This window comes from Triticum urartu, chromosome 7A, assembly GCF_056163025.1.
Source record: "Triticum urartu cultivar PI428250 chromosome 7A, HENAU_Tu73, whole genome shotgun sequence".
NCBI lineage: Eukaryota > Viridiplantae > Streptophyta > Magnoliopsida > Poales > Poaceae > Triticum > Triticum urartu.
In genome coordinates, this window is record NC_141879.1 from 59,878,896 (window position 1) to 59,891,724 (window position 12,829).

Below are 12,829 nucleotides of genomic sequence, written 5' to 3' on the forward strand. Positions count from 1 at the left end.
GTTTATTCGGCTACAGGTTGGGCGTCCTGTGTGCTTGTTCATGATTATCCGTGTGTGTATGAATTTCTAGCGGTGTAACTCGAACGGCATAGCTCATGGAGGAGAAGGGCGTCAATTTTTTCACGTGTTTCAAAAAATGTTTTATTCACATTTTGGAAAAAAAATCACAACTAAAAAACATTGTTTGGAACCAAGTTTTTTAAAATTTGTTCACAATTCAAAAAAAGGAATTTAAAACTTGTTCACAATTCAAAAACCTATTCAGAATTTGAAATTTTGTTTGCGATTTTGAGAAATGTTCACATTTTCATAAAATCTTCACGCTTTTCAAAAAAATTCACTTAAAAAAAACATAATTCAAAAACATTGTTCTGAATTCAAAAACAAATCACATGGCAACTTTAGTTGACGCTAGGTGGCAAGTTTAATTGTTAAGACATGATAACTTTGTCCCAGTTCGTTTCTTTTTTGTCAGAAAATTGTCATATTTGACAACCTCGCGTGAACTAAAGTTGCCATGAAAAACTTTCGGGTTGTCGTGCTTAAAATCCGAACGTTCGGGATTTATCATTTCCGTATAATTTTTAAAAAGATTTTTAAAATATGTAGCTTCTCAAATCGGTGTTTTGGGGGTGAAAACCCCGACTAAAACCTAAGGAAAAAAATAGAAATTTGGTCTCGTATAAAGTGGGCCGGCCCATTTGTGCGAAAGCTCCTCTCGTCCGTCACCCACCTTGAAATACTCCGGCTTGGCGCCCGAACATAACCGACAACCAACAGCTTTGGCTTCTCCCCTTCTTCCCCTCGCCGGAGCGCCAAGAAACCAAGAACCCATCCTCCCCACCTCCCTCTCCCCCTCTTCGCCGTGCAGGGCCCCGACGCCTTTGCTCTCCAGCGGTCCAACACCGACGACCGATGGAGCACTTCGTCGAGGGCCAGCACGTGCGGCTGCGGAGCACCTTGCTCGGCAGGTACCTCCATGCCGACGAGGACGGGGATAGCGTATCCCTCCATGACCGCCGGGCGTCGGTGAACTCGGCTTGGGCAGTCGAGTTACACAACCTAGATGATTATGGCCCGCACGTGCTCCTCTGCAGCGCCGCCTACGGCCGCTACCTCGCCGCCACGGATGCGCGGGCGCTGGTCGGCCGCGGGCTCCGCGTCGAGCAGCGCAACTACGATGATACGGATTCGGATGGCGACGTCGAGCAGGACGATCCGGAGATGAATGCCCTTCTATGGCGCGTATTCCGGATGCAGGGCAGAGACGGCGTGCACCTTTGCAACATCAACGGGGGATGTCTCCTTGCCACCGAAGTGCTCGGCCACCACCGTGGCAATGGTGCCAGCGCCAAGGACACCCAGGTCATCAGCACGATGATGAACTGGGTCGTGGAGCCCATCCCCGCCATGGTGATTCCGCCTGAACTTCTGGCAGAGGTGAGTCCGCCATGCCATGTCCGCTTCTTGATTCTTCCCGAATTTGCGCGAATTTGGTTCTTGGATAGTTGAATTTGCGCGAAGATGCATCGGAATTTGATTGCAAATCGTGTAAATTTCGATTGCTTGGGATGGGAGCGATTCTTTGATGTGATGATGGTTCTTTCATTCTTTGCAACCCAACTCCAACTGCAGGTTCCCCTCCCCGTCGCCACGTTGACGTCGCGGGAGATTGAATACGTGTGGCTGAACGCCGACGAGGACAGCGTCACTGATGGCTGGTACCCATTCGATGGGAGGTCCTTGCTCCGCCTCAGCACCAAGCTGGCCCTGCATCTGTCCGTGGAGTCGGGCATGGAGGGCATCCCCGACATCGTCATATGCCTCCCTGCCCGCAGTGGCCGCCTTCTCCCACTCGTCGTCGACCTGCCCAGCAGCGAGCAGGACTTCCGCGTCGTTGTCGTCAACGCTGGCTCGCCTGGTGAGAAGCCATAAACTTCTCCTTTGGCTTCAGTTGTTCGGATATTTTGATTCTCAATTCAGTTGACTGCCAATCTGCCTCTCCTCTGCTGGAGTACTCTGCTAGTCTGAAAATTATGAGAATTTACTGAAACCGGTCTAGTTTGAAACTTTTGCTGATCTGTTCAGTTAATTACGAGTTCTGACTTGGTAATGGTGTCAAGACTCTGAACAATTTTAGGATTGTAGACATCGTGACAGTTGCTAAAATCCACACTGAAACTTGATATGGAGAGTATTGCTTTCCATTCTGCTCTGCTTTGATTCAGATGATCCAGTTATTCTGTTTAATACCATATATGTGCCGGTAGCTAGCTAGTGGAATACTTGGGAACTTGAAAACCCAAACCAGTTTAGTCTGCCTAGTTCAGTTTCACAGAGAAGATAAATATTTCTGTTTTTTAGCCTACTGTAATTGTTTCGAGTAACGCGTGGACAAAATTCAGGTTCTGTTCCACAGCACATTCTCTACATTGTTTTGAGGTTTTGTACATCATCTTTCTTTTTGATCTTGTGTTATCTGAACCTGTTGCAGTACCTATGACACATGATCCCTAACTGCTTATCTAATTTTCTGCTAATTCAGCCCACGCGACGCTGCGGTACGCGGATGTCGATGCAGAGTAGATAGAAACCAGAGCCAGGACCTCTTGAAGTCGCCTTCCTGTCCACCTCTTCAGAAGCAGCGTCGCCTCGGACACGATGACATTAGAACCCAGTTCCTTTTGTTGAGATATGGGTTCATGAAAACCTAGCAGTTTCTTGTGTTTCTGCTAGCTAAACTTGCTTTCCTCAACTGACAGTAGGGCAAGTATTTGCTCTGGCATCGCGGTTCTAAAATCCTGAAACTGTTCGAAAAATGGTGCGTGACATATATTTGTGTGTAATGAGTTGACAATGGCCAGTACTTCAACATTGCTAGCAGCATTTTTTTTCTTAGATGAAGCACAGATGTGGTGGTCCTTGCAATGAGTTGAGCACTTGAGTTTTGTTGTTCTGCTTAGAGTTTTAGTTCATCAGCAGAGACTGAATTTTGTGTTTTGACAGAGATCGAATTCTGAACATTTTGTGTTTTAACCTTGAGTTTTGTGTTTTTCTTTTTTATATTCTTATCTAAACTTGTTGCAGCACCAGTTACGCATGAAAACCCAAACCAGTCCAAGAGTTTTATGCTAATTCAGCCCACACGGTGCTGCGTTATGCGGATGTCGATGCAGAGTAGAGAGACACCGCCCTAGAAGTCGCCTTCCTGTCCGCCTCTTCAGAAGTGTCACCGCCTCGGACGCGATGACATTAGAATCCAGTTCCTTTCGTTGAGATGTGGATTCAGAAAAACTCAGCATGCAGTCTTGAGTTTCTGCTTAGCTAGGCTTGGTTTCTTCTTCTGACAGTATATGAAACTATTGCAGAGGCCGGGGGTTTTAACCTCCTTTTCTAAAAAAAGACAGTATATGAAACTATTAGCTTTGCCATCACGATTCTGAAATTCTGAAACTGTTTGATCATGACACTTGCCATTAGTATGTAAAAATGCGTCGACAATGGCCACTACTTGAACTTTGCTAGCTGCATCTCTGTTAGATGGTGTCGGTACAGATGTGGTGGTTCTTGCACTGAGTGGGAACTTGAGTTCTGTTGTTTTGCTTAAAGTTTCAATCTATCATGAGGGAGTAAATATATATTTTTTACACCGGCAGAAACTGAATTTGTTGACAGATATCGAATTCTGAACATGGCGATGCTAATGCGCCCGGACACGACTTGCTGCATTTTGCTGGGATATTTTTTGAACAAAATTCAGATCGTATCCCACAATGCTGTAATAATACTTGTTTCTGCACATTCACATGACGACATTTTGCTTCTCTTGTTACATTGACGGACACTGAAAACGTTGCAGAGTCACTAAAATGTACTCCCTCTGTAAACAAATCTAATCCCTCCTACATTTCTTTAAGGAGGGAGTATGTTTTTGGATTGTTTTCTTTCTTTTTGTGAAAGGGAGGCGAACCCTGGTGTCTGAAATGTATATCTCGCGTATAAGACGAATTCCACTAATCTTGCATCAAAAATAAGAGAGGAAGAGAAAGTTGGAATTACTCATTGTCACGATTTCATCCAAATTGAACAGTCTTCAGTGAAAATGGGTGTCCATTTGCAGTTCTGCACCTGCTTTGGTTAACATTGTTTTTGTATGAACCTTGCCTCCGGAAGGATTTGTACAGTGAACAGAAAGGGGATGTAGCTCAGATGGTAGAGCGCTCGCTTAGCATGCGACATGTATGGGGATCGATACCCCACTTCTCCACATTTTTTTCTACAATTCTCTGTAAAGAAAAACTAACTTGATTCTTGACTTCACTTTTGCAAACTCCAAATCTCCCAAACACGCGAAAAATCCTTCTAGACATAAAAGTAAAAACAAAAACATGCGCACAAATATATCTTTTCTGCAAGCCAAAGCAGTGCAACATTCTGAACATGGCTGCGTGCCTGGTGTGCCGTCCTTTGTATGCTCGATTTAGCATATCCAGTGCCTGGTGTGCCTTTCCTTGAGCAATAATCAGGTTGTATCCCCATAATACTGTAAGAATAATAGTTTCTGTACTTCTCCAATATCTGCTTTTTGTTTTGTTTTGTTTTTGCACATATGTACTGTACAAATTCTTCTCCATAATACTGTAAGAATAATAGTTTCCTTGAGCAATAATCAGGTTGTATCCAAATTCTTCTGCATTTGGTTCATTCAGTCGCCAAATCTCGGCAATGCAGTATCAACATCAGGACACAATTACAGCATTCCAGTAAAAAGACCGGCTGTTATCTACACCAGTGGGCTTCTGCTACCGTATCCATCAGTAAATTCAGTTCCTCAAATGCTGGGCTCAAAGGATCAAACGTGAGATATAGCCATGAGGAATCGAGAAAGAGGAGGTGCTCCTCTGTTTCTCACATTTTTCTGGTACCTAGTGCCCACCAGCAGTAGCTCATGCCGCTCGGGTTTCTCTGGTCACTTAGGACGTATTTGGTTGCCGTTTGCTACAGGGCATGCATAGCATACACTTCTCAAACCAGCCTGGTTTAGCAAAAACAGGCTCTAATACGCCATCTGCCAGTTGTTTAGTTGCCTGCATCTAGTGTCCCTGCATTAGGTAATACCCAAGTGCATTTTGTTTGGTTGCCTGCATTGGCCCGAGCGGCACATGAACACGGCGTTTGGTTGCATACGGCGTACATGTTGTGCTTACCTTGTACCCTAGTTGGTGAGCTTACCCACACCTAGCACACCAACGCCACAGCATACCAATGGCGATGAACTGGGCGAAGATGATGAAGTTCTTCATCTTCGGCCCAAACTGGCGATCCACCTTGACACCTCTAACCTTGCAATTGTCAACAGTGCTGTCGTGCTTTTACACCCACTCGGAGTAAGCTTGTTTTGCTGCCTGCCTAGCGTTGAACCCTCTATGTGTGTTGTTGCTATACGATGCCACATATGCACTGGCTTCTTCCCATGAACTATAAACCCCTGGGACCTTACCGATGAACACGGCATACCACTTGCCCTAGCAATGCACAAGAGCAAGAGTTGAAGCAGCAAATCAATGGAGCACACAAGTAGCAAGTAAAGTAGCACACAAACAACAATGGAGCAGAAGAAGAGTAAAACATGCATGATCATACGGCATAGCAAGTTCTTCCTAGCACTACCTTGGTGTATGGGGATCGATACCCCACTTCTCCACATTTTTTTCTCTACAATTCTCTGTAAAGAAAAACTAACTTGATTCTTGACTTCACTTTTGCAAACTCCAAATCTCCCAAACACGGGAAAAATCCTTCTAGACATAAAAGTCAAAACAAAAACATGCGCACAAATATATCTTTTCTGCAAGCCAAAGCAGTGCAACATTCTGAACATGGCTGCGTGCCTGGTGTGCCGTCCTTTGTATGGTCGATTTAGCATATCCCGTGCCTGGTGTGCCTTTCTTTGAGCAATAATCAGGTTGTATCCTCATAATACTATAAGAATAATAGTTTCTGTACTTCTCCAATATCTGCTTTTTGTTTTGTTTTGTTTTTGCACATATGTACTGTACAAATTCTTCTCCATAATACTGTAAGAATAATAGTTTCCTTGAGCAATAATCAGGTTGTATCCAAATTCTTCTACATTTGGTTCATTCAGTCGCCAAATCTCGGCAATGCAGTATCAACATCAGGACACAATTACAGCATTCCAGTAAAAAGACCGGTTGTTATCTACACTAGTGGGCTTCTGCTACCGTATCCATCAGTAAATTCAGTTCCTCAAATGCTAGGCTCAAGGGATCAAACGTGAGATATAGCCATGAGGAATCGAGAAAGAGGAGGTGCTCCTCTGTTTCTCACATTTTTCTGGTACCTAGTGCCCGCCAGCAGTAGCTCATGCCGCTCGGGTTTCTCTGGTCACTTAGGACGTATTTGGTTGCCGTTTGCTACAGGGCTTGCATCGCATACACTTCTCAAACCAGCCTGGTTTAGCAAAACAGGCTCTAATACGCCATCTGCCAGTTGTTTAGTTGCCTGCATCTAGTGTCCCTGCATTAGGTAATACCCAAGTGTATTTTGTTTGGTTGCCTGCATTGGCCCGAGCGGCACATGAACACGGCATTTGGTTGCATACGGCGTACATGTTGTGCTTACCTTGTACCCTAGTTGGTGAGCTTACCCACACCTAGCACACCAACGCCACAGCATAGCAATGGCGATGAACTGGGCGAAGATGATGAAGTTCTTCATCTTCGGCCCAAACTGGCGATCCACCTTGACACCTCTAACCTTGCAATTGTCAACAGTGCTGTCGTGCTTTTACACCCACTCGGAGTAAGCTTGTTTTGCTGCCTGCCTAGCCTTGAACCCTCTATGTGTGTTGTTGCTATACGATGCCACATATGCACTGGCTTCTTCCCATGAACTATAAACCCCTGGGACCTTACCGATGAACACGGCATACCACTTGCCCTAGCAATGCACAAGAGCAAGAGTTGAAGCAGCAAATCAATGGAGCACACAAGTAGCAAGTAAAGTAGCACACAAACAACAATGGAGCAGAAGAGAAGTAAAACATGCATGATCATACGGCATAGCAAGTTCTTCCTAGCACTACCTTGGTGTTAACCTACCACCACATTCAAAAGAGGGTGTCGTCCTACCACCGCAAGTTCACCATCAGCCTGAGGGGCTAGTATATACCACCTCACCAAAATATACAGACCATCAAATAGTTTTTGAGCCCTAGCTACACAAAATGTACGTCGTCGTCGCCACCGCCATCGTCGTCGCCACCGCCATCGTCGTCGGGGATCATGCACACTCATAATTTTGCTGATTCACAGTTTTCGCAGCAACACCTCTAGATGCATCGTCTCTGTTTCCATTTTGTTCCCTCTAATAAACCTGGTAAATATGCAAATTCAAGTCATCCATGTCTGCATCAAGACTTGTAGCTCACAAGGTGACGGTTTTACCTGCGAAAAGCCGAAAACTGCTGGAACTTGACCAGTTAAGTTTCTTTCTGGGGTTCTTGCAAGAGCAGATGGACAATCCAGATTTTTCAGTAATTTCAGTCTTAGTTTTGTGTGTTCACTAGAATTGGGAATATTTGGTGTAGAGGAATTTATATGAAAAAGTCTTCAATTCATCCGGCTGATTATAACGCACGCGTCCGCCGCCTGGTGCACCGTCCGATCGGCCGCGTGATTCGGTAGTGCTACCGCGTGTGGCATGTTTTTCTTTTTCACGTGCATGGTCCCTTGGGCATAGCTAGTTTAAGGACAATGCTTGGTTTTCAACAGGTGGATCTTTCGCGCGTCCGCCTCCTTCTCCTCTTTACAACACGTGTCCTGCATGAGTTCCTCCAGTACTATTTCTCATGGTTTTGTGCAACCCCTGTTTTCTACAACATCATCTGTGTTACAAAAATTTCTTCCGCAACAACACCTATGTTAGTACAAAAATGAAGACGAACAATTTTTTTCCAACTTCACCAGTGGAAGTTTGCCTCTGCCAGACCGTGCCACCCATGTTGCAGAAAAGTAAAGACGGATTTTTTTTTGCAAAACCATCTATGTTGCGAAAATTCCTTCCGCAACAACACCCATGTTGCAGAAGTTTGTACGTAACATGCTCTTTTGTTGCAAAAGTTTTTACGTAATATAATCTTTTTTTTGAAAAATTCCGCAACATGCTTTTTATTGCAAAAGTTTTTCTGCAACATAAACTCTACCGCAAAGGTTTGTACAACCTTATCTATGTTGCAAAGTTATTCTGCAACAAAGCGCTTGTTTCTACAACTCGACCGTTGTTTCGAAAATTAATGGGTCGGGGAAGACGACCGAGCCGCACGCCAGAAGTAGGTCGGACGGCTGCGCGCGCGTACATCAAACGGCCGTCGAGGTGGCGGATGTTTCATACGGATCAGCCGGCGGACTCCCAATTTATATTGTACACAATTCAGATCTGCAAAAACAAAAACCAAATGAAAAAAAACTTGGAGAAGTGGGGTATCGATCCCCATACCTCTCGCATGCTAAGTGAGCGCTCTACCATCTGTGCTACATCCCCTAAATAGTCACCTCTAATTAACAAAGGCAATTAGTACCGGTGCTAATATGGCGCAGGAAAAAGAATCCCACCGCCGGTCGTGCTCCTCATTCCGCATCCAGATTTCCGCTCGCAGTTGCCCACTGCTTGCCGAAGTGCCTCAGAAATCTGTCCTCCAGAGACGCTGGAACGAACACCGTCGCCCTCCAAAGCAGAGTAAACCCTCTCGGATCTGGAATTTTTTTTGACCGAGTCTCATTCATTGGAGGTTTAGACCCATCCAGTTTGATGACACGTGGCCGGCACAATCTCAACTCAAGCAGTCAATTCCTAGCTAGCTTCCTAATACCAATATCATATCCGCCGCATTTTTCTATCTTTCCCCTTTTTGATTCACGTATCTTGCTTGTTTTTTTCATTATTATTTATGGACGCGTCTAACCGGTGGCCGGCTGCCCACTAGCACTCCGTGGTGGCCGTCCGAAAAAGGTAAGTTTTTGTCTTCCTGGCTCGTATTAGAAAAAGTAAACAGGTGTGGACACATGTGAAGAGTATAAATAATTGCAAAGCATCCATGTAAACAAATGTGAACGCATTTAATTTGTGTTTTCAGTTTTTAAAAAAATCATAACTTTCAAACCGCGTGTCGAAATTAAGATCCGTTTTCACTTTTGGAACCCTCGTGGCATGCTCTTCGAAACTAGATCCCGCATGGCTATGTTTTGACAGAAAAAAAATTGTGCAATTTTCTCTCCGTTTTGTGCAACTGCCTAGCCGTCGGAGTGCAACTACCTGACAGGGATGTGCAACTTTTCTCCTATACCATAAACATGCAGATTTCATTGATGGTGCTAAACTAACTCCTTCTCATTGATGGTGCAAAACTAACTCCTTCCAATGAGATGTGCAACTTCGTCTGGTACCTAGGCCAACTGCATAGTAGTTGATCTGCAATTTTTCCCTGCCCGTGGATGTGCTTCACTATTTGCTGCATCAACCAACAACCTAACAGTGGATGTGCAACTTCGTATACTGCCACGGCCAACTGTCTAACTGTGATTTGCAACTTTCTCTCGTACCCCATGGATGTGTAGTTTTCCTGCTAGCACACGGCCCAAACCACCCCCTAGTGAGTTTTGCAACTTTAGCACTCTGTTTATATGCAAACTTTTTACAACCCTCATGAATGTCAATTTTTTACCATTCAACTATCCCTGCCTGTGAGATGTGCAACTTCGTAGATTGCCCCTGGCCAACTACCTAGCAGACTATGTGCAACTCTATTTGTTGGTCCCGCCAACTGAAAATACAGGTCCACAAATAGAGAGCGTAAGGAGTTGCACATTGACTAATAGGCAGTTGGCTTGAACGATAGACTAAGTTGCACATATCCCTTGCAGGGGAGGTGGGGGTAGGGTGTGCCAACAATGAAAAACTACGCATCCACAAGTAGGGAGGAGGGTTGCACAACGACTACTAGGAAGTTGGTCGGGACAGTAGACTAGTTGCACCATATAGCACGAAAGTTGGCATCGAAAAAATTTCGTCGAAACATACCCATGTGGGATCTAGTTTCAAAGATCTTGTCACGAGAAATCCAACGGTGAAGGCAGATCTAAATTCTGACGTATGGTTTGAAAGATACGACTTTTTAAAAATTTGAAAAACCCGAAATAAATAGACGTGGATCTGTTTTTCATCACATTTGACAAGTCTGACCGCATTTAATGCTAGTAGTCACATGCACTAGCAGACAATACATGCATGTATGCATGCGAGTGACAGAGCGGCCGCTCGTTCTCTCCAATGAGCGCGTGCGCACTTTTAAGATTTCAGGGTGTATTAATATATCAGCGAGCAATCAGCATGCCGGGCAGGGGCGGCACGACCGTGTTGGATGCCCTGCCCAAGTGGCTCGTCATCGCCGACATCCTCGTCCGGCTGCCGCACCGTACGTGAGAGAATGGAGGCGCCAGCAAATATATCAGGAAAGAAGTCACTAACAATAAGAGCAAAAGACCACAACCATACACTAAAATAACACTAGCTAACAGCAGCCTAGCTAACTACAATATCACCAGCCTTCCGGCAGACTACAACAAGGTGATTAAGATTGCACATCTTGTGACTTACTCCTGCAAAATTAAAAAAATCATGGGCGCAAAATTGTCGCCATGCCTTTTGTGTTTTCTTAACATGCAAACTGAAAGTAATCATGGGGAAAACAGTTCTATGGCATAGATACTCCATTGTTTACACCATTAACATGATGCTCAAGGTAGCATGAAAAATTACAAGCACCAAATGATTCCGTCATCCAAAGTGTTCAGTCCTACTAGAAGTACCAAATCATAGACATGACTGGACAAAAAAAACGATACTCTCCAAGCGCAAAGCAAACAAGTAGTAAAAACAAAGCATTAAGATGGAGCACGACATCTTATAGCACAAAGGAGAATGGAGGCTTCTTGTTCACAGCTTCTTTTTGCGGCTCAAACAATGGAAGTGAAATCATGCTCTCTTGGAGGCGATGCCTAGTAAGTATCAAGAAGTCACCATGCCCTTTGCTTTCTACATTGCCTAAAAACACACCATCAATGTCGCAATGCAAAATACGGCGAGGACACTGCTGAATCAACAGCTCACGCTCGTTGATCATAGCCATTTTAGGAGCATCTTTCCCTGTCAAATTAAACGGTGGTGATGCCTCCATTGCTAACAAGTTAATCTGAAATTGAAAGCTCCACGTCTCGGCATCATAGTCCTACAACACCCAAACGTCTAAAGTGACACAGTTATGATCAGTGCGACACAAAGCAAGGGTGCTGCCCGTATCCAACAATGACACACAATCGCCGAGTTGTGCTGGGCGGCTCATTTTTCGGAATGTCTCAGCTATGGTGTCAAATACCGTTATGTTGAAATCCGTTAGCCAATGCAGGTTACTACGATGGAGGATTGGTGGGCAGTGGTAGGACCAGATAGCAGGAACAAACCTTTGTTCTGAAACTGCTGGCCATTGGATGCATCTTGGCTGGTCCGATCCCACTGTGAGGACGAAGTACTCAAGCAACTCAACTGCTACATCGCCCTTCGCGGCGGCGTTTATTGGGTATGACACCCATAGCACTCGGTGTTCTCCAGATGGGTGGTGCCGATAGAAGCCGACTAGGCTGACAGCCATGGTGTTTGGTTGTCGTTGAGGAGGATGTGGCATGGATGCCCACTTGTGGGTGGCCGGGTTGCAGATGTAGTAATTGGATTGCTGCGACAAGATGAGGAGGCCATCACAGGTGGCACGGTGTATAATGGTAGCGAATGCGTACCGAGGACAGGTCGCAGCTTTAGATCATCGGAGGCTCCAAGGACGCGGCAGGTGTGCTTTAGGGGTCTGATGATGGGGAGCGAGTGCTGGCGGCGGTGGTGGCCGAGGATGAAGGCGTCGGTGGAAGTACCGCTGCGCCACGACTTGCGGACAGTGCGGCAGCGGAGTACGTCTTTGACAGGCAAGCGGACAAGGATCTCATCGACGACGAGCCACTCGGGCAAGTCATCCAAGACAGTCGAGCCGACGACGAGCATACTGATTCCTAGATGGGAACAAGAAAAGAGGATGAAGAAGAAGCAAACATTTAGTAGGATGCGTCGAAGCTTGGAAAAGTGTTCCTAGAAAAGAAAAGCTGAAGGGATTTACTCTACTCTGGAGAATGGACGGAGAGAGCGAGGGCGGCGCCTATGTGTTGGTGTAGCCTCGACCTTGACGACACAGCCTTGGCTGCCGCGCCGTCTTCCAGCGAGGAGCTTGGCTGCTCCTTGGAGAGACTATACGCATGCAGGGAAAGCTAAACTAACAACCGATTTCGCCGGACGGCCGCAACTCACGTACACGCGCGATTTCCTTTTCTTCCTCCACCCCTATACTAGGTGGGCTTCAAAGTTTTCCTTTCCTTTATCTCTACTCCTAATGGATGACTTGGTTGAATAGTCCCCCCACTTTCAACCGGTTTATTTTCAACCGGTTTTTCTTCGTCCCACCTCCCACCAGCCCCTCCCACCGGTTTTTCTCTTTTCTCGTCTGACCGGCAATACTCAACGTATTTATGGTAATCAATCATAATTAATCCAGTATAGTAATAAATCAATCTAGGTATGGTAAGGTCATAACTCAGGAAATTTTTAATCCACGTATAGTAATAAATCAATCCAGGTATTGTAAGGTCATAACTCAGGAAATTTTGAATATGGTAATTATATGGTAATAAATTTCAATTACCCCAAAGGCTAT

General features: G+C 45.3%; 1 protein-coding gene and 1 pseudogene across 1 annotated transcript; one reads left to right on the forward strand and one right to left on the reverse strand.

The window, feature by feature from the left end:
- The first annotated feature begins 915 nt into the window (after positions 1 to 915).
- Positions 916 to 2,586, forward strand: LOC147957747 (uncharacterized). Its single transcript, XM_087534761.1, has 3 exons — positions 916 to 1,440; positions 1,636 to 1,921; positions 2,546 to 2,586. Exons 1-3 carry the CDS (start codon positions 916 to 918, stop codon positions 2,584 to 2,586), a joined length of 852 nt encoding a protein of 283 aa, XP_087390887.1.
- An 8,398-nt stretch (positions 2,587 to 10,984) lies between these two features.
- Positions 10,985 to 12,126, reverse strand: LOC147957748 (F-box/LRR-repeat/kelch-repeat protein At2g27520-like; annotated as a pseudogene).
- Between the last annotated feature and the right edge of the window lie 703 nt (positions 12,127 to 12,829).

Coding starts and splice junctions, on each gene's coding strand:
- LOC147957747 (XM_087534761.1), top strand. CDS start 916: ATGGAGCACTTCGTCGAGGGCCAGCACGTGCGGCTGCGGAGCACCTTG. Junction 1,441..1,635: donor CGCCTGAACTTCTGGCAGAG/GTGAGTCCGCCA, acceptor CTCCAACTGCAG/GTTCCCCTCCCCGTCGCCAC. Junction 1,922..2,545: donor CGTCAACGCTGGCTCGCCTG/GTGAGAAGCCAT, acceptor CTGCTAATTCAG/CCCACGCGACGCTGCGGTAC.